Raw genomic sequence first — 23,110 nt, 5'->3', positions numbered from 1 at the left:
ACGTGGCAGGGAGAGGGGCACATGAAAGATTGGTTACCATTAGGGACAGGCTGAGGCGCTAGTCCACGACCACTTGGCCTAGAAGACTTGTCTAAGGCCTATGTCTCATTGGCAGGACAAGGCTAACAACTAAATACATGTTAACTTATAAAATACAAAATGTGCCACGCCTTCACACTACCTAAGTATGTAGTCATTCGCCATCTTGGCATTCCGGAAGTAACAAAGTATCGAAAGAGCTGACTGAACAATAAAATCTTTCCCGAATTAAAAAGATGAATGATAGATATTGTTCTTATTTTTGTAAAAAGTTTAAATTTATATCATTGCTATACATATCCATAATATTAATGAAAACGCAGATTTTTAAATGGAAAAAACAAATTCTGTAAAAATACAAATACCATAATTTAAATGAATCTAGTTCTTGTGGAATCCATGTTACATGAAAAGTTTTGCTTTCTATTTCAATGTAGACAGAACGTGGCCTAATCGATAGACAGCAGCGAAAGAAATTTTACATTCTATTTATAGTTTGAGGCGGTGCGCAAATAAATAGTGTTTTGGATTATACTCTACAGCAGGGGTCTCCAAACTTTTCAGTCCGAGGGCCGCATTAACTATCAATTTTCAGTTCGGGGGCCAGTTTCTTCCAGGCATGTCTTTGATTATTCTGGGCAAAGTTCCTCAGCCATCACCAACAAATGATTTTTTCCTTGGACAAAAACGATCTCCGCGGGCCGGATGAGAGGACTTCGCGGGCCGCATCTGGCCCGCGGGCCGTAGTTTGGAGACCCTTGCTCTACAGTTAAAGAACGGCGACAGACAAAATATACAACAACAAAATTTACCAGGATAAAATATCTCAGACAAACGATATAATATCCCAGAGAATATATCTCAGGGACAAATACATAGTGACAAGATATCTCAGGGATAAATACATAGTAACAAGATATCTAAGCAGTAGCGTACGCAGGGGGGGGGGAGCAGGGGGAGCGGCCGCTCCCCCTCTGGCCATTTTCAGCAAAGTGGCGCCTTTTTAAAACTTTTTAAACTCAAAGTTTTAAACAATGATATTTGTTAAAAAAATATTTTTGGTCGGCACATCTATGTAAATCACAAGATTTCTTTTCATGCAGCAATTAAGCATTATTGTACTAGTCTAGGAGTGTATACGTTTACAACACGTATTAACAGCTGCATCAGTTTGCCATTCTAAAAATAACCATTACGATGCATTGCAATGTTTAAAAAACCTCTACGGGTAGTACCACTTGGCAAGAGGGGTGTTAAGTTTAAGGCAACTGTATAATGTATTTGCTTACGAATAATTGAATTAGAAAATGTTATACATAAAACTTCACACATAATTAGTTTATATATACAGTTTGAATCGTGTGATTAATTTAAAAAAATTACAATACAGAAACAAATACAACTGACGTGGCACCTCTATTTAAATTTACTTATGAGCAAACTGCGTAGTGGTGGGGAAATTTTGACAAGGCCAACAACGTCATCACGATGAAAAAGTAGTATTCTTACAGTTTGGGCGATAGTGATTACGATTACAAATTATATAAAACAGTTACAACCCCCCTCCCCCATGGACCCCTCTGTAAAAAAAAATATTGTCATAATACCACTGCTACTTATTTAAATCTATTTCTGTAATATATATTTGTGTAATATATATATTTGTGTAATGTATATGTATGTTTAGAACAGTCATCTAAAAACTGACGCTATGTTCACTCTGAGTTGGTTATCTCTCTCCCCCCCCCCCCCCATATACACACACCTCACCACCACAATTGTGTAGAGCGACATTTATGTCACACCTAGGTATACACTGGGTTGGATAATTGACCTAAAGTGACCAGACAGTGGTGAATGAAGTTGCAACCCCCCCCCCCCCCCCCCCCAACCCACCCGAACTGATCTGTTAAGTAGATGTAGAAAAACGCGTAATGATGTACGAAAGTACCATGCCGCCAGAAAATTAGCTTTTTAAACGTAAAACTCTGTGAATATTGTTTTTGCAATTACCAGTAAAAAAGGTGTGTGATCAATATAGTGATCTAACCCATACCTATCACTATGTTAAAAATGATCTTATAAGAACACAAAGAAGCAGTAGTTAATTTAAAAAATATGATCTGAACTAAAAAACCGATATTTAGTTAAATGTAGACTGTAATTCCGAGTGCTTTTCTATTATATCGAAAAGCGTGATTTTATACCAACTCTGATTTTAAAAACTTTCATTATATTGTAATACTCTAGCATTTATAAGGACGATTACATTTTATAAACACGAATAGTGTAAAACAATTTCATTATATTCTAAAGTAATTATTTATTTGTTTTGACATTGATAATTAAATGTGTAGATATATACATATTTATATTAAGAGAGTGATTATTTCCCCTATTTCACTTGTCTTAAATAATTTCCCAGGAATTATTATGTAAGAATTTTTTTTTACAAGAATTACAAAACAGATTGTGTTACGTTCATTGTTTTTGGTTGTAGTGTGTGTATATTTTTTGTTTGTTTAGATTGATACAATTTTTGTTTTGTCGGCCTACATTGTGTGTTTTTTCTTATTTCTTCAGTGTGGTACTTTCAATTTATTTTACATCATAGCGAAGTAATGACATACAGCTAGTAATTATATATATATATATATATATATATATATATATATATATATATATATATATATATATATATATATATATATATATATATATATATATAATACACGTATATAGAACGTGTTAAAAATTCGGCGCCTTTTTTTGCTCTTTCCGCTCCCCCTACAACGAAAACCTGGATACGCCTCTGTATCTAAGGGACAAATACATAGTAACAACATATCCCAGGGACAAATACATAGCAACAAGATATCCCAGGGACAAATACATAGCAACAAGATATCCCAGGGACAAATACATAGTAACAAGATGTCTCAGGGACAAATACATAGTAACAAGATATCTCAGGGACAAATACATAGCAACAAGATGTCTCAGGGACAAATACATAGTAACAAGATATCTCAGGGACAAATACATAGCAACAAGATGTCTCAGGGACAAATACATAGTAACAAGATATCTCAGGGACAAATACATAGTAACAAGATGTCTCAGGGACAAATACATAGCAACAAGATATCTCAGGGACAAATACATAGTAACAAGATATCCCAGGGACAAATACATAGCAACAAGATATCTCAGGGACAAATACATAGTAACAAGATATCCCAGGGACAAATACATAGCAACAAGATGTCTCAGGGACAAATACATAGCAACAAGATATCTCAGGGACAAATACATAGTAACAAGATATCCCAGGGACAAATACATAGCAACAAGATATCCCAGGGACAAATACATAGTAACAAGATGTCTCAGGGACAAATACATAGTAACAAGATATCTCAGGGACAAATACATAGCAACAAGATGTCTCAGGGACAAATACATAGTAACAAGATATCTCAGGGACAAATACATAGCAACAAGATGTCTCAGGGACAAATACATAGTAACAAGATATCCCAGGGACAAATACATAGCAACAAGATATCCCAGGGACAAATACATAGTAACAAGATGTCTCAGGGACAAATACATAGTAACAAGATATCTCAGGGACAAATACATAGTAACAAGATATCTCAACTTAGATATCATTAACTTGTCATGAAATATTTTGTCCTGATTTTGAGATATTTTGTCCTGGTTTTGAGATATTTTGTCCTAATTCTGAGATATTTTGTCCGGATTATTTTATTCTGAGACATTTCCGTGAATTACTTTGTCCGTGATATATTTTTTACAGGGGTACTTTCCTCACAAGACATGCATGCTACTCTTACCATCTTTTATTTAGTTAGCAACGTCTGTTCGTTTGTTTGTTAGTTTGTGGACTAAGCAGATCCTGTGACATAATTTTGAGCCATTTTAAATTCAGCGATTTTATTCAAAGTTTCCAGATACCTTCTTCTTCGATAAAAATGCAAGAATGTCTAAGTTTTAATCTAATTAGTTATTTAATTTAGTAATTAAAAAGTAAATTAAATAATTTCGATATTAAACAAGATAACAATATTACTCTCTATCACGGAACTGTTGATGGTGACATGTTTGTCACGGAACTATCGATAGTGACATGTTTGTCACGGTTTGTCACGGAGCTGTCGATGGTGACATGTTTGTCACTGAGCTGTCGATGGTGACATGTTTGTCACGGAACTGTCGATGGTGACATGGTCACGGATGGTGACATGTTTGTCACGTATCTGTCGATGGTGACATGTTTGTCACGGTTGGTTCATTTCTCGCCTGAGCGTCGTCCACGAATCAAATAAGGGCAGATAACTGGGTGCGTTTTAACGCGACTACATTTAGTGGTAGCCTCGGGTTCCGTCCCTTAGATGCGCCAAACTGGATAGCGAAAGTAAAATAAACAGCTATTTTTAGCCGCATTGGAAAATTAAGAAAATGTTCTACTAGTTGCATTTACTGATTGATGTAACTGTTTTCTAATGGGGGCGCCAACTGGGTGGGGAAAAAAAAGCTCACTTTGAGCTGCGTTACTGAATTATCCAGGAACTTAAGAAAGAAGACGGGATATTGGCTTTACAGACGGATTTAGCTGTTCTCTACATCAATTGTGTGACACCGACATCAAAACTGTCAGTGACTGGTCAAATAAGCAACCAACCTTTTCAAATTAAGGGGGGTTGGGCGCAAAATTGATAGCTCACTACGGGCGCCGGAATGGGTCGCTGCGCCTCTGGGTGAGCTCATTCTAAAACCAGGTACCCATAAGAGCAGGGGGGGGGGATTCATTCTAAAACCAGGTACACATAAGAGCAGGGGGGATTAATTCTAAAATCAAGCACCCATTTGAGCACGGTGCACTCATTCTAAAATCAGGTACCCATAAGAGCAGGGTGCAATCATTCTAAAACCAGGTACACATAAGAGCAGGGGGGATTAATTCTAAAATCAAGCACCCATTTGAGCACGGTGCACTCATTCTAAAATCAGGTACCCATAAGAGCAGGGTGCAATCATTCTAAAACCAGGTACACATAAGAGCAGGGGGGATTCATTCTAAAACCAGGTACACATAAGAGCAGGGGGGATTCATTCTAAAATCAAGCACCCATTTGAGCACGGTGCACTCATTCTAAAATCAGGTACACATAAGAGCAGGGGGGACTCATTCTAAAATCAGGTACCCATAAGAGCAGGGTGCAATCATTCTAAAACCAGGTACACATAAGAGCAGGGGGGGGGATTCATTCTAAAATCAGGTACCCATAAGAGCAGGGGGGGGGAATTCATTCTAAAACCAGGTACACATAAGAGCAGGGGGGATTCATTCTAAAATCAAGCACCCATTTGAGCACGGTGCACTCATTCTAAAATCAGGTACCCATAAGAGCAGGGTGCAATCATTCTAAAACCAGGTACACATAAGAGCAGGGGGGATTCATTCTAAAATCAGGTACCCATAAGAGCAGGGTGCACTCATTCTAAAATCAGGTGCCCATAACAGCAATCAGGACGTGATGCAATAAGATACCCATCAGAACTTGATGGCATCTGGAACGTTCTTATAACCCTAGCCATGAAATCGTACTCTAGGTTATTGGGTAGAAGGTAGTGTGCTCTAACACTCAACCACGCAGTCCCTGTCATGTCATGCCAAGCATTCTGGGCTACACGTAGTTTGATGACACGTACTCTACAACAATCATCACAACCAACAAATTGTTTGATGACACGTACTCCACAACAACAGAGGCGTAGCGACCCTTCCCGGCGCCCGGGGCGAACTTTCAATTTGGCGCCCCCCCCCCCCGCTTATATATATATATATATATATATATATATATATATATATATATATATATATATATATATATATATATATATATGTGTGTGTGTGTGTGTGTGTGTATAATTATGTGTGTGTGATAGTGTGTTTATATATAAGCTTGTGTGTGGGTAAGAGTGTATTTGTGTGTGTAAGCGTGTGTGTAAGCGTGTATGCTACAGTCCGGACAAGGTTTAATAATTACATTGTATGATTTTCATTCCTTAAAACTTTACGACAATTTAATTCCCATTAAGATGCGTTTAACTTTTTTTGCGAAAGATTAGTAATGTCAGTAAAAAAAAATAAGCCTGATCTGTGTTAGAGGGTAGTTTGTAGCTAACGCTAATATGTTTAGACCAGCCTTTTATGTTCTAGTTTTGAACGATCTCTGTTGTGATATGGTACATATTGGATTCGAAGTTTGTTAGAGTAAGGACACACAAGTGACATACAAGAAGAAGTTATCAGAAATATTTATTGTTCACATTGGAATACGACATGGGTATTTCGTTGATTGGTTGATGGTATGACAAAACAAGCTAGAGAAAACAAACTGGAATCCAACGGATGTTAACAGCTCGTAGTCTTGGATTTCGCAGATTTGCCCTGCCTTCTCGCACACAGTTTCTTCCAGGCATCTTTTCGGGGGGGCGAAGCCCCCCGGAAAATTTTTTACGCCCCCCCGAACGAAATGAAATTTATATAATTTATATATAGAAAATATATACTTTTAACAGTGTCCGCCCCCCCCCCCCGAAGAAAGTTTACCGCCTCCCCCCTCCCCCCGAAGATTTCAAGTGCCCCCCCGGAGAAAAAAGTCTGGAAGAAACACTGATCAAAAGTATCTGATCTCTCACGTTGAAGTTGAGAGAATCGTAAGAATCTTACAAAGAACTAGTCGCGTCTTTTTTTTTAACAAAACTGGCTATTGAAATTGTACATTACGCGTTAATACACTTGGTTTCTTTACTAAGTGTTAAGAGAGTTATCTACTCACCAATCCAGTACAAATACTTGCGATTTTTGTTAGCGAAAAAAGCGCCCCCCCCCACCCCCACACACACTCATCACAACCATCTTGGACAAAGTTTGTAGAGCGGTTTTTAACGTAACTAACTTTTTTTTAAAAAATGTTACACAATTATACAATGCACAGTACAATTCGTTTCTTTCTGAGAGCTAAAGGTTGTTTACTCAGAATCCTGTGTAATTTTGCTATTTTATTTAGCCTAAAAGCGCCCCCCTGCACCATCTTGATAAAAGTCACTAACGTATTTTACAGTTCAACAATCGTACAATACGTTTTAATACAATTGGTTTCTTTTAATAGTGGTAACGTTTATCGACTCAACAATCTAGTGTAAATTCTTCCGTTTTAAGTCTCGAAAAAGCGCCCCCCCCCCCCCATCTAGGAAAAGCTTCAAAGCGGTTTTGCCGGTCACTGTTTCTTAAGAGTATATGTTTTACATTAAGAAATCAAGATAGAAAACAGTTAAATCAGTATGTAAATGCGTGTAGCCATTATATTTCTTAACTTAGACAGTTTATAATTCAAAACTGCAGCATAAAATCAGCTTTAAAAAATTTTTCCCACCCCTTTTGGCGCCCCCATAGGGTCGGCGCCCGGGGCGGCCGCCCCCCCCCCCCCGCCCCCCCCTAGCTACGCCTCTGCACAACAATCATCACAACCACTTAACCAAAATGGGAGTTACAGGAATAACTAAACTGTATTCGATAACTTATTTAGACGATAACAGCAAAAAAACAATCTTTGTAGCTACACTACAACGCAAAACGACGATTAAAAAAATAAGACACAGGGGAAGATAAATTTGTTTTGCTTTTATTAAAAATAATAAACTTAAGAAATAAAAACACTTTATTATTGAACTTACACCTTCAATATCTCAACCCACACACTTTCAAAACACCGCACAACAGAAACATTGGATCTTTATTTTATTTATATTAGTTATTTAATCCTCTTCCACATAGTTTTTGAAAGTATGGTCGTTATAAGTGTAATTAATGTCCATATTACTTAAAAACTAATTGAACATTAGAAAAAATTGCTAAATAAAATGCCAAACTAAAGAAAAAAAAAGATAAATTCTAAAAATAGCTAAACACATATCTATCGAAATTAAAAAGCCAATCTTTGAAAAATAGCTTCATTTTATAAAAAAAACAAAAAAAAAAAAAAAACAATCAAAATTTTAAAAAAGAACCGACGTTTGTATGAAGAAAATAACTACGATCGTCCTTCTTTCATATTTGATACATTGTTTGAATGTATCAACTTATAGTATTTTAAGTAAATTCAGTTGTTATTGACTGTAAAAGAAATTGTCTTGTAATCTTTATTTGTAGTTAATTAAGCGAAATTGGATTCAGCGATAGTAATTTGTACTGCTATAAGTTGATGAAACTATTATTTATAAATTTACCACAATTTTATCAAAGTACATTAGTAGTTTTTATTTAGCAATTAAACTATTTAATAGAATAACAACTTGTTTATGGCAATATTCTATGCACATTTTAACGGTGTATCGATGCACATAAAGCTTACCATCCACCAATAGTTTACCGTCTGTACATGCAGTTGAAATAAAACCTACAACTCTACAATAGGTCCATCTACGAAAGACAAACCCATGCATAGTTTGGATGTTGCAGTGATTCATAATCGTTTAGTGGTATACGACTTGTACACAATAATGTCGCTGTTATACTATTTTGGCCGCGGGATACAAACAGAATAGTTATATTTGTCTAACAATGCCTTTGAAAGTGTTCTCTTTACCTGAAAATGTCGTTAAACAAAGAGTTCTCTTTACCTGAAAATCTGCTTAGACAGAAGTGTTCTTTTCACCGCCAACGGAGCTTTGCTTCTCGGCCTGGCTGAAAACGGAACCCTTGCCCTGACTTGACAGTTTAGAGTTGTCCACTGATGTTGTCGTTTTTTCCCTATTCCCGTCGACGTCATAGGCCTTCACCACGGTGCTGACGATAGACGAAGCGCCCTCTTTCGAGCCAGCTTTCGACGCTTTGCTCGGTGGTTCGGGTTCTATCGGTAAAGGTGCGTTATCTTCATCCTCATCTTTAGCTGCCACCGACTGGTTCTGTACAGACGAGGTGATGAAGGTGGTGTTCTTCTCGCGATGTAAGTTTTTCAAAGCCTTCTTCCATTTCCATGGGGCGGTGGTCAACATGGTATAGTACACGCTGCGGTACTCATTTCTTATCGCAGCATAAACAGGGCCGTTGATAAGAGCGTTACCAAAGGACATAACTGTCGCATATACTTCCAACGCTTCTGAAGTATGTGGGGCCATGAGGTCATATATCTTAATTGGAAAAACCATCAACAAAGGCAAATGCAGGATTATAAATACGAACATGAGTGCCAGGGTAATCTTCACGCTGCTTATTTTCGCGCGGAAGGCTTTCCTCTGCTCGCTAGTCCACACGGAGCTCTGTGACTTGAACGACCTCAGTTGACGAAACACGATGATGGTGATGTGAATGTTGATGAAGGCGGACAGAAAAACGGAACAGTACATGGGGATTAGCTCAAAATTAAAGAGAAAAACTGGCGGTATTGTTCGGTAGAAACTACATCGATCGCCCAGATCGGCAATGCTGGGACTGTACGTGTTCCAGCCCATAACAGGAATCCACACCTTGCCAAGGCAAAAAATAACAGCCGTTGCCGTCATGTAGATGGCTCTTTTGAAAGTGACCAAGTTTGCGTACTTCAAAGGAAACATGATGGCCAGATAGCGGTCGATGGACAAAAGCATCAGGCAATAGAGAGCACCGTCGGCAGTTACCATTGGGGAAGTTAGCTTTAATAGACATAAATATTTGTATCTCGCTATTGTATCTCTTAACGGCGAATGTGAGTAACAAATGATAAAAAAAGGAAGCGTCATAGCACTCGTGCCCAAATCAAAAAAAGCGATGGCTAATATGATGATGTTGTTGTTGTTGTAGAAGCCTGGGTAGAGCAGGATGCCGCCGATGATGAGGATGTTGCCAACGATGCCTATAGGCACATAGATGGAAGCGAAAAGGATGAAAATGTTGTGTGCGAGCACTACTTCCGGGGTCGCCATGATCTGAGTCCTGGTCATGTTGTAGGCGACCTCCTCCTGGAACCAGTAGCCTTGACCCCAGGCCGCCATTTTATCTTAGCTGCTTTCTGATGTGTGTGTCTCTCTGGACCAATTTAGCAATAGTCGCGCCTTGTGAAGACCAAATATCTGTAGAGGTGAAGGTCACTATAAGAAGTTAAGTCGACCTCTGTATATAACCTGCGGTAAAAGGTCAAGGCAGGCGTCTGCACATAAACACCTTTACAAATCGAGTTCAGACAAAGAAGGATTCTGTTTGACGCACATACCGTCAAATCTGAAAGAAAATATTTCAACAAAAAATGAAGTAATTGGAACACTACCATAATTATTTCTCACAGCTGTTATAAATTTAAATTTTAGTAGAATGAATACTTTTATTTAAAGCATATTTTGGGCGCAAGAAAAAACCCCAGTTAAGATCTGTATGGCACTTTAATGTAATCGGGATGAAAAAAAAAATAGAAGTTTGTAATAAATCAGAGGGTTTTTCGGGAAACAATTCTTAGAATATGTTTTTTTGAGACTTAGATATAAAATTATCCAATTCTAAAGGGTGATAAAATAATCGGAAATAATACACCCTTTCCGGTAATCGATCAAACGTTAAAAGAAGTTTCCGTATAGTAGCTAATAATTTATGTATACAATTTCGCACACCTAACCGAAACGGTACTCAAGTTTTATCTATTCAAACGGAAATATATTTCCGGTTATAGGAAATTGTTCAAAAGTTGAAAGGAACCTGCTCACCACGATAATACTTATTTAACTAAAACTCTATGCAGTTATTGTGTTCACAAAAACACACACATATCCATAGGTACAAACACAAGTACTCACACTTCCCAAAGTACAAACACACAAAAATACATTCACAGACTCAAACAGACAAGTTTTATTAAAATCTTGACTTAGACTTTTTGCACGACTACAATACTTTCTGTATAGTCGTACTGCATTTAAGAGAACGTAAAAATTATTGCCAATAAAAATCAATCAAGCTATATTGGTGGTTAAACTACAAGGCTTTTATACCATTCAGCCATATTTTAACCGCAACAAAGCCACACCACACTGCTTGAGCCAAGGCTGTATCCTACTAACACCATGGCTTTACCACACACTTTATTTCCCAACGACACCATGGCCTTACCACACACTTTATTGTTATTTCCCAACGACACCATGGCCTTACCTCACACTTTGTTATTTCCCAACCACACCATGGCCTTACCTCACACTTTATTGTTATTTCCCAACCACACCATGGCCTTACCACACACTTTATTGTTATTTCCCAACCACACCATGGCCTTACCACACACTTTATTTCCCAACGACACCATGGCCTTACCACACACTTTATTGTTATTTCCCAACCACACCATGGCCTTACCACACACTTTATTTCCCAACGACACCATGGCCTTACCACACACTTTATTGTTATTTCCCAACGACACCATGGCCTTACCACACACTTTATTGTTATTTCCCAACGACACCATGGCCTTACCACACACTTTATTGTTATTTCCCAACGACACCATGGCCTTACCACACACTTTATTGTTATTTACCAACCACACCATGGCCTTACCACACACTTTATTGTTATTTCCCAACGACACCATGGCCTTACCACACACTTTATTGTTATTTCCCAACCACACCATGGCCTTACCACACACTTTATTTCCCAACGACACCATGGCCTTACCACACACTTTATTGTTATTTCCCAACGACACCATGGCCTTACCACACACTTTATTGTTATTTCCCAACGACACCATGGCCTTACCACACACTTTATTGTTATTTCCCAACGACACCATGGCCTTACCTCACACTTTGTTATTTCCCAACCACACCATGGCCTTACCTCACACTTTGTTATTTCCCAACAAAGACCTATACAGCTGGTGACTTTATATTTAACATCACAAAGATCTTAATCTAGTGACCCATTCGTTTTCACTTGTCACAAGACATAGTTGTGTCTTCCACAATAGGAAGATTAAATATAAACAACGATGGTACTAACGATGGTATAAACGAAGATGGCACAACGATAAAGGCTATAAATTGAAATAAACAATTTTAGCTGAACTGAAGTTAGGACATCATTTTTTTAAAAATTAAGTTAATCACAATCTACCTATTGCAGTGGGTCTACCTTTTTAGAGATATCGAATAACACCCGTTATAAACACGCCTTCACAGAACCCTTCTACTGTCACGCTGACAAAACCCAATTGGGAAACAAATGACTAATCCCTGACTCACTGAACCCCTTGGGTTCAATCTAACATATATCCTTGGTTAAGATTAAGAACTTAAGAATGACTGATAGATCTATATTGTAATAGAAACGATGACTTCCAAAATATAAATCTCTACATAAGCTTCTGATACTACTCATGATAAAACATTAAAGTTATTACAATTTTTTTTAACAAAAAGGATTAGGCCTACAGTTCTGATTTTGACAAAAATATTGCAACTTACATACGAATTGATTCTACATCCTTGTTTAAATGTTGGCTGTTTTCACGTTTCCAAAATTAAAAACCGAAAGGAAGTCTAGTGCTAAATTATGCTCGTACATACAGCAGTCCATAAATAGTAGCTAGAAGTGCGCACAATTTTGTATGCATCTTAAATAGAATTACACTTAATTAATGATGTGTGGGGGGGGGGGGGGGGGGAAGCGCCAGAAGAAACCAACTTTTTAACTAATAAGCTTTACTGATTCAAATTGTGTGAATCTAAGTAAGGTACTTCTAAGTTATGGAACTTAAATGAAAATATTTACATGCATCATGGACTCTTCACAAAGAATGGTTGACATGGGAATGGCGTTCATTTTGAAAAGAAATTAATGCTAAATTCAAGGATATTACGCCATGATAACTTTTGAAAATTCGAAAAGAAATTTCATGAGTGTTTTTTTGTTGATCAATATATAAAATAGTTTTTGAACCGAGGGACCACCACAAACGTAGATTTTTCAAGATGGCCACCGTTTCCATGGCAACCATATGTTACGAAGAGTTCCTGATGCATGCAAATATTTTCCCATAAATACCTTGAATTATACACAAACATAATTTTAAAAAAATGGCTTATTAACTAAACGTTTCCTTCCTTTCCCTCTTTTTTTAGCCTACCCCCCCCCCCCTCCGCTTAAATAACGCGTAATAGTAGTATACTATTAAAACTCAAGTTTGTTTACATGTTTGAATATTTATTTGTTTGTTTGTCTGATTAGCTGTTGGAGAGAATCTGCACTATGTGTAGAGATGTAAAATAGTATGTAGGTAGAGAACAAATTTTGTTTTCAGACAGACTGTTAATTACAAATTTATTTAAAGACGTTAATTAATTTATTGATTTATTCATCGGTAGATTAACCACATTAACTTTAAATTTTTCAAACAATGGCTTTACTTTGACTGAATAGTGACGTCACAATTTTTGTTTACATTTTAGTACAATAATATGGCGGCTTTTATCATAGACTTTGTGGCCCATTCAAAAGTTTAACGCGTTGCAAAGCTAATTTTCTGTCGGCTATAGCTTTAATGATACGTCCGTTTGCTGTTTTTATTACGTTCCAACACTTATATCAATTTTAAACTGTCTTTTTCATTTAGTTTTACAATAAATTTCTCTAGCTCTACAATCCGCCCAAGAAAGTTATTTATAGTTCTAGATCTAGAATCTAGGTCAAACCAAAGATTTATTAGTTAAAATACAATCCAAAAAAAAAAAAAAAAACTAGACTTAAGCAAACCAGTCGTAGATTTAGAATATAAATAATTCTATCCCTATCTAGATTTAAATTTAGATAATAATGAGTTTCTATATACTAAACTATTTTAGACCTTTATTATTTTATATAAATCTTTGTTTATTTAGCTATGGAATATGCTAATTTGGAAATGCTCGATCTAGGGCCTATTTGCGTAACGTAAGATTCATACGCGGCTTCTATATTGCAAAATTATAGACTTTAAATTCTAGGTCTAGCTCTATCTAAACTATTTCAGGCCTTAATATTTTACTTTATATAAATCTTTGTTTGTTTAGCTATACAGTTGGCTAATTTAAGATAAAATTGAATTTGAAATAATTTTAGATCTAATTCTAGGGCCGGTTCGCGTAGATTCTTACGCAGACTAAAAGTAAAACATAAGTTATTACCTACTGCAGAGTACGAGTCTAGATAACTAAGAGGTTAGCACATTAGGTTACCATGCGGGTGGCACTGGTTCGAGACATGTCAATTTTAATTTGCTTTTTTAATTATATTTTTTTGTGAATGATAAAGTTGCCTTTGCCTATTGGAACTTAGCGGGATACAGGGCAGGCGAAGTAGAGTTCACCTGTTTCTTTATCCTCAGTATATAACGTGGATAGTGTGGTCAGAACCATGCTCGGCCGAAATATTTTTTTTAAAGATAAAACATGTTGTCTGAGACTTAGCGGAACACTGGGCAGGTGAAGTAGTGTTGGATAGGTGTAAAGTTCACATGTGACGTCAGAATATGAAGAGATAGTGTGGTCAGACCCATGCTCAGCCAAAATCTGTGTTTTCAAAGACAAAAACATGTCTGAGTTGGGAGGACACTGGGCAGGTGAAGTAGAGTTGACCTGTTTTTTGTGACCTTAGCATATGAAGAGATTATGTTGTCAGACCCATGCTCAGACGAAGTCAGTGTTTTTAAAAGGCAAAAACGTCTGAGGTGTGAGTGTGACGCCTTTTTGAATGTGGGGTCTGGTTCTTTTGTGATGATAAGTGACAGACGTGATGTCATTTATGGATGACCCTCGAAACCTACAGTTATCTAACTAGATAACGGATAGTCTAGTACTTTATTATTATTGTACAGGAAGCATGAGCATAATGTTAAATTCAGATAAGTATTTGGCTGTGGTGGTTTGGAAGAATATAAGATAAGTGAGTTGTGTATCGTCATCACTGTCGACCGAATGTTTGTTCAGTTTTTGTCCATGTGAGAAGCTGGACATCAGCCAACAGTTCTGATCCTGGTGGGGCTGGCCCAGTACAGGTGAGAATCTGGGGCGCCAGCGTGTAGTGTTACCGATGTTTTCCTCACGTTGATACATAAATAAGACTGGTTAGTTTAACTGTTAATACAACGGTAAAGTCAACGTAAAAAACTAGAATAATTAATTAAGAAGAGAAAACAGCAAAGTACACTCTTCACAGTTACTAAGCAAATAACGTTCCAAAAAATGATAAAAGTGAAGTAAAATCGTGTTTTATTATTAAACGAATTACTTTTGCAACAAGTTAGATTTACACAAATGAAAGCTTTCAGATTTCACAAATATTTTGAATGTATAAACCTATAGTATATCATGTAAGTTAGAATTGTATTGACTTACAAGAAAAAAAATATAATTTTTATTTTAAATTATTTCATCAAAGTCCTATTGAAAGAAAACAATTTGCATTTTTTTAAGTTGATAAAAATATTTTCTGAAAAATTTAATTGATTAATCGAAATTAAATTAGTATCGTATTGATACTAATGACATTGTGGTGTATAATAATTTTATCGTATCGTTATAATTGTCTATTCAACATCCTAATCATGTGTTTTTGTTTAGCAATAAAAAAGTATTGAACAATATATGTTGGTTATACCAATATGTTAGGCACAAATTTGTTGCAATGCACCGATACGCATATAGCTGATCAGAGAACTACACTCAGATGTTTTACCCACTCATCAATGAGAAGTCTCTATTGAAATAAGTGATTCAACTCTACAGTAGATCTTAATTTAAAAGAGGACAAACCCATGCAAACTTGGATATTGAAGGTATTTGACAGCATTTTGTGAGCACAGGCTGCTAAGCCTTAAAGAGTCTTACATGCGGCATCAATTCTATAAAACTACTGCTAATGTTGTTGTCATCATGAGTTCTATAAAACTACTGTCAATGTTGTTGTCATCATGAGTTCTATAAAACTACTGTCAATGTTGTTATCATGAGTTCTATAAAACTACTGTCAATGTTGTTGTTATCATGAGTTCTATAAAACTACTGTCAATGTTGTTATCATGAGTTCTATAAAACTACTGTCAATGTTGTTGTTATCATGAGTTCTATAAAACTACTGTCAATGTTGTTGTTATCCTATTGAGACCGCGAGAAGCCTAATTTCTATCATCGTCTAACAATGCCTTAAAACAGTGATCTCTTTAGAAAAAGGGTTCTCTTTACCTGAAAACTGTCGTTTAATAACGTGCTCTGAAAATGTCAAAAAGAAGTTTTCCTTCCACCATCGACCGAGCTTTGCTTCTCGGCCTGGCTGAAAACGGAGCCCTTGCCCTGGCTTGACATAAGGCTGGAGAGTTTAGAGTTGTCCACTGATGTTGTCGTTTTTTCCCTATTCCCGTCGACGTCATAGGCCTTCACCACAGTGCTGACGATAGACGAAGCGCCCTCTTTCGAGCCAGCTTTCGACGCTTTACTTGGTAAATCGGGTTCTATCGGTAAAGGCGCTTCATATTCTTCCTCAACGTCGTCTTGCATTGCAACCGACTGGTTCTGTACAGACGAGGTGATGAAGGTGGTGTTCTTCTCGCGATGTAAGTTTTTCAAAGACTTCTTCCATTTCCATGGGGCGGTGGTCAACATGGTATAGTACACGCTGCGGTACTCATTTCTTATCGTAGCATAAACAGGGCCGTTGACAAGAGCGTTACCAAAGGACAAAAGTGTCGCATAGACTTTCATCGCCTCGACAAGGTGTGGAGGCAAGACTTGTTTTATCTTAAACGGCAAAACCATCAAGAAGGGTGCATCCAGGATTATAAAAAGGAACATGAGTGCCAGGGTAATCTTCACGCTGCTTATTTTCGCGCGGAAGGCTTTCCTCTGCTCGCTGGTCCACACGGAGCTCTGTGACTTGAACGACCTCAGCTGACGAAACACGATGAAGGCGATGTGAATGTTGATGGCGGCGGCTAATACAATGACAGTGTCATTGGGCACCAACAGGAACCAGAACAGAAAAGGTTTCGGTAATGTCATGTAGAAATTACATCTCTTGTCCAGATTTGGAATGTTGGGATTGTAATAGTTCCATCCTAAAATCGGAATCATTGCCTTGACAAATGTCAAAATAACCACTGAAACCGTTACGTAAATGGCTCTTTTGAAAGTGACCATGTTAGCATACTTCAAAGGAAACATGATGGCCAGATAGCGGTCAATGGACAAAAGCATCAGGCAGTAGAGAGAACCATCGGCAGTTATCATTGGGGAAGATAGCTTTAATAGACAGAAATATTTGTATCTTCCTATAGTATCCCTTAAAGACAAAGTTGAGTAACACACGATAAAAAAGGGTAGAGTCATAGCACTGGTGCCAAAATCAAAGAATGCGATGGCTAATATCATGACGTTGTTGTTGTTGTAGAAGCCTGGGTAGAGCAGGATGCCACAAAAGACGAGGATGTTGCCAACGATCCCTATAGGCACGAACACGGAAGCGAGGACGATGAAAATATTGTGGGAGAGCACGACTTCCGGGGTGGTCATGATGTCAGTCATGGGCGTGTTGTTACCATGTTGTATCCAAAATATGGCACCGAATCCTGCCATCTTATCTTAATATTTAATTTATTTTCTGATGTCTGTTTCTCTCTGGACCAATTAAGAAGTGAAGATCACTATAAGAAGTCGACTTCTGTATATAACCTGCGGTAAAACTTGAAGGTAGACAGCTGGGCCCACGTCTGCTCATAAACTACGTTACAAATCGAGTTCAGACAAAGAAGGATTCTGTTTGACGCACATACCGTCAAATCTGAAAGATAATATTTCAACAAGAAATAAAATAATTTTAACACTATCTTAAAGGTTGCTCATACATGTTATTTCTGAATCGATTAAAATGGTTGATGTGGCACATTAATATAATCAGGCTAAAGAAATAAAGAGAAAACAACGTGTTTTTCGATAAAAAGTTTAGAGGCAAAAAGTTCTTAGAGTATGCTATTTGAGAATCTAATATATAAAGTTCAAGTATGCTATTTGAGAATCTAATATATAAAGTTCAATTCTGTATGCATGTAACCAAGGATTAAAAAGTCTTAATAAAATATACTCCAATGACATCAGGTGTTAAATGTGTAAAGTGCTCATCGTCTAAATTCATGGTTTAAAAAAATTAATACTGAAAGTGTTGTAAAACAATTTTCATTTTTCAAACTGATAATAATAATTGTCGGCATATTCATTAAACAAAGTTTTAAAAAAATATCATCTTTTACAAAAATTCTAATTATGTCTGAAAATTATTTACATTTAGTCCTTTAGCACTCATTACTTCCCTTGATAAATTAGGAAAACACAACTACTTCCCTTTAAAAAAAACACACACATCGGGTGGAAAAGAGATTACTCTTTATTACTTTGTTTTGGTGTTGGGAAAAAAATAATTACATAATTAGCGGTGATTGATCAAGTGCAATGTTGTAGGTATTTTTAATATCGCCCTTTATTTATTCTATACACTGAACGTACTGTTTACTATTTTTTTTTTAAAATCAATAACAGTTAAAAAGCCAGCTCCTAAATGTCACATATCCTGTAAGCGCTATGGTGTATAATTTCGCTTTAAACATTGCGATAGACTATGGATAAGAAAGGTTAATATAGTCTTTAAGTGAATCACATCCAGGCGTCCTCCGGCACCCCGACAGGCTGCTATTTGGCACCCCGGGCTTCCGGTGTTCGCTGTGGCGCCTACGTTCGTTTAAGTGAGTGCAATAGCATATGGATACGCTGGGGTACTATAGTCGTTTATTAAGCTGAAACAGGCGGTTCCGCCGGTGCCTTATAATGGAGCGATTTTGGGCCGCGGTCTAGACTGTGATCACTTTGCGTTTACGTTTACGTTTGCGTTTGTGTTTTCTTTGTGTTTGGGGTTAAGGTTGGGTTTGGGTTTGCGTTTGTGGTTGGGTTTGTGTTTGGATTTGATTTGTTTTCATTTGCTTTTTTTTGTTTGTGTTTGTATTTTCTTTGTGTTTGTGGTTGGGTTTGCCTTTGTCTTTGTGTTTCTGTTTGTAGTTGTGTTTGCATTTGTGTTATGTTTGCGTTTTTTGTCTTTTGTTTTAGTTTTGGTTGGTTGTGGTTAGGGTGGGCAATGCTGGGTATATGCTGATTACTAAACACATGTCGTGGTCCTTTGCAGATAGGTTTTTCACTGAGGCCAGTGCAGGGCCTGGCCGGGACGGCTAGTATGATATAAAAAAGTGTTTTAATAACAAGCAGCTTTTAAGTAATAATGCAGAAAAAAGGAGAAAATAGATGATTTTCGTTCAATATATTATAATACTCTACTATTTAAATAACTATAAAGAAAGGTATGGCTCGCTTCTTAAATATTACTAAAAGTATTAAATACATATTTGACCAACGTGCCGAATTTCAGAGAAATTGATCCTTTACAAGTGCCCAAAATTCCGTCGGTCTAACAAAAACGGTACGCATTTATCGTGCTCACACAAACACACACACACATCTATTAGTACAAACAGACACACACACACACACACACACACACACACACACACACACACACAAACACACATACACATACAGAAACATACATACACGATTTTTTAAAATCTTGATTTAGATTTTATGCCTGATTGAATACTTTCTCTACACTCCATTTACAAGAAAGTAAAATGATTGCTAATACAAATGAATCAAATACTATTGGTGGTAAACAGTGTTTCTTCCAGACTTTTTTCTCCTTCACTTAAAATTTTCGGGGGAGGGGGGGGGGGGACTAAGATTTCCGAGGGGAGAGCGGACAGTGTTTCTTCCAGACTTTTTTCTCCGGGGGGGGGGGGCACTTGAAATTTTCGGGGGGGGGGGGGCAATAGACTTTCTCCGGGGGGCGGACACTGTTAAAAGTATATATTTTCTATATAAATTATATAAATTTCACTTCGCCCCCCCCCCCCCCCCCCCCCCGAAGAGATGCCTGGAAGAAACTCTGGGTGCGGACACTATTAAAAGTATATATTTTCTATTTAAATACCGTTTCGTTCGGGGGTGGCGGTAGACTTTATTCGGGGGCGGGGGGGGGGGGGGTGTCAAAAGATGCATGGAAGAAACTCTGGTGGTAAAAGGACTTTACTTTTAAATCATTCAACCATTCAAAGCATATAGCTCACGATATTTTCATATGTAGAAAAACGCTTTTAATTATAAAGAACAAATACTTTATGTACACAGTTTCTTAACATGGCTTCTATGGAAAAATAACACCATGTTGCCCATTAAAAATGTGAAATGCATTATAAAGCTACTACATTTTCTGTCGACTATACCTTTAACTATATGTCTGTTATTTTTATTAAATGTCTACATTATTATCTATTTTCAATAGAATACGCTAGACAGATATTCTAATGCGAGAATATATCGATTTTATTTCGGAGAAACAAGAATCTAGAGCTAAGGCTACTTAGTAACTGGGCTTTGTTGGATAAAAATAGGTTAAATAAAAATTATATCTAGATCTAGAACCAGATATACTTAGTTAAAAACAACGTACAAAAGCACAATGAATTCTTGCGTATTTAAACTGAACTATTTCAGTACTCAAATACTTCATTTAAATCTTTGTTTCTTAGCGATGAAATAAGTCAAATTAGGATATAATATAATTATAATAATATTTGGCGTTATTTTACTTATTTTACTTCGTTAGCCACAAATTTAAAAGGCAACAGTACGAATAACATCCAGTTTGAGAAAAAAATGTAAACATTTTCAGAGAGTGACCAGTGGGAAATCACAACGCACGCGAATAGTTCTGATTTATTATTATTAGTTTTACGTTAGTGATAATAACTTGTTCATTTGTTATGTATGAGGTTCGAGCTCAGAAAATATTATAGAAAGAAATCGATGTTTTTAAAAACAAAAACATGTAAGATGATGAGTGACTTCAATTTTTATGTAGATAAACTGTTGCCTATGAACTGGCGGGATACAGGGCAGATGATGTATACTTCACCTGTTTCTTTCACGTCAGTCAATGAAAGGATAGTGTGGTCAGCAACATGCTCTGTCGAAATCGGTGTTTTATTAACGACAAAAACATATTGGCTGAGGTTTGGCGTCTTTTTAGATGTGGGGGTCTGACTTTTTGTGACTAGATCTATGTGTGACAGTGGAAAGTGGGAGAGGGACAATAGCTATCCAAAGAATAATTGGTGGTCTTGTAAAGGCTGAAACTAAAACGAAATAAACAACTTTAGCTTAACTCTTCTAATGAGGAAGTAATTATTTTAAAATTTAAACTAGTCTAATAGGAAAAATAATGACTTCCAAAACATAGACTTCTAGATCTATATCTTTTTAGATATTGATGCTACTTATAAACTGAGATTAAATTAATTTTGATTAACACCTCAACTTACAACTAATTAAATTCTATATCCTTGTTTAAAGGTTGTTTGTTTTTTACGTCTCCAACATTAAACAAAGAAAGGAAGTCTCGTGCTAAATAATGAACGTGCATTGAGCAATCTATAATTAGTAGCCAATAGTGCGCAAAAACTGTTATGCATCTTGTAATGTGCAGCAAAAATCGAAAAATCATGATTTTTCGACATAATGGGTTTTTGCACTTTTGGATATTTTGTCAATTTTTACTTTCTCGTTAACGAAGTATAGAGGAAGTATTGTAATCGTACAAAAAATTCAAATCAAGATTTTCATACACGTTGCTGTTTTATGCCTCACTGAGTCGGAAACTTAGTTTTGCAATGGTATATATGTGTGTGTGTGTGTCTGTGAACACGATAAATGAATACCGTTCAGCTAGGTCGATGACATTTCATATATAAGTATTGTACCATCTTTGTAGCTCCGTATCAACTTTTCAGCTATTTCCGATAACCGGAAGTGGAACTTATTCTACTTTCAATTTTTCGAAAGCCTATAGCTTGAGTACCTTTTCAGATAGATAAATGAAATTTTACAAGTAATAAAAGATCACTTTACTTTTCTGCCTTCTTTCAAAATTTGAGTAATTTCCGTTGACCGGAAGTAGTAATTTATGCTATTTTCGATTTCTCAAAAAACCTTATGAATTTATAAAGTACTAATAATATACCGCACTTTTGTACACATTTTGTTTGGCGTTCAATTGGTGTGCAGTTCTTTTTTTCTACGAGATTCTATTCTTTTTTAAAAAAGTTTAAGTAATAAAAAAATCTTGTCTATATCCCGAGTTGCCATCACCCCTAGTGTTATATGAAAGTATTCGAGAGAGTTTACGGGAGATCACTCCCGGTTTATTTTGTGTGTACAGTTTAAGTATTTACTTTTATGTGATAAATTGGTTAGTGTTTTAGGCCTATAATGTGTTTTGATCTTTTGTTTTCTTCAAAGAGTTTTTTTTTAAATGTGTTTTACGCCGTAGCGAAGTAATGACATACATATATGACACCTTTCTTTCGACTCGCCGCACTCCCTAATCCGAAAACCTGCATACGCCTCTGATACATGCATATAGATTAATTAAGGCTACACAAAACGAAATTATTTTTTACACCTTAGTACAATTTATTCATACGTGATTTTTTTTTATTGGTGAATATAATAAAAGCTGTTGTCCTTGTAAATATTTTGTGAGGTTTATTTTTACTTTTTAGTGATTATTCAGGCTAAGATTAAAAAGTGTGCGTTAAAATCTGCCTAGTAGCGTGTGATCTCTAAAATTGAGTTTCAGTAAAGTTCCATTTCTAACTTGACGGTGTCTATAGGGCAATTGAAGTAGAGTTCACTTGTTTATGTGACCTCGACATGTGAAGAGATAGTGTAGTCAGTTGGGTGGACTCAGGGATGGTCTACTGACTTGAACCCGGATTCCAACTCGAGACGTTCGGGTCAGCAGTCCCTCTCTCTACCGCTAGACCACTCCGTCCCCTTAAATTGAGTTACCTGCCCCGCATTACCTCATGGTCTAGGAAACGAG

At 36.7% G+C, this 23,110-nt stretch overlaps 1 protein-coding gene across 1 annotated transcript; it reads right to left on the bottom strand.

Annotated features, from left to right (window-relative positions):
• Nucleotides 1-7,741: 7,741 nt before the first annotated feature.
• LOC131951036 (uncharacterized) lies at nucleotides 7,742-21,604 on the bottom strand. Its single transcript, XM_059313301.1, has 3 exons — nucleotides 21,549-21,604; nucleotides 16,368-17,911; nucleotides 7,742-10,109 (listed from the first exon to the last, which is right to left on the bottom strand). The coding sequence occupies exons 2-3, from the start codon at nucleotides 17,704-17,706 to the stop codon at nucleotides 8,767-8,769; spliced, it is 2,682 nt and encodes an 893-aa protein (XP_059169284.1). The 5' UTR covers nucleotides 17,707-17,911; nucleotides 21,549-21,604; the 3' UTR covers nucleotides 7,742-8,766.
• Nucleotides 21,605-23,110: the final 1,506 nt, after the last annotated feature.

Source organism: Physella acuta, unplaced genomic scaffold, assembly GCF_028476545.2.
Source record: "Physella acuta isolate Inbredline_101_S28 unplaced genomic scaffold, ASM2847654v3 ptg000794l, whole genome shotgun sequence".
Lineage (NCBI taxonomy): Eukaryota > Metazoa > Mollusca > Gastropoda > Physidae > Physella > Physella acuta.
The sequence above is the reverse complement of the archived record's forward strand: the minus strand, read 5'-3'. Positions and strand labels throughout refer to the sequence as shown.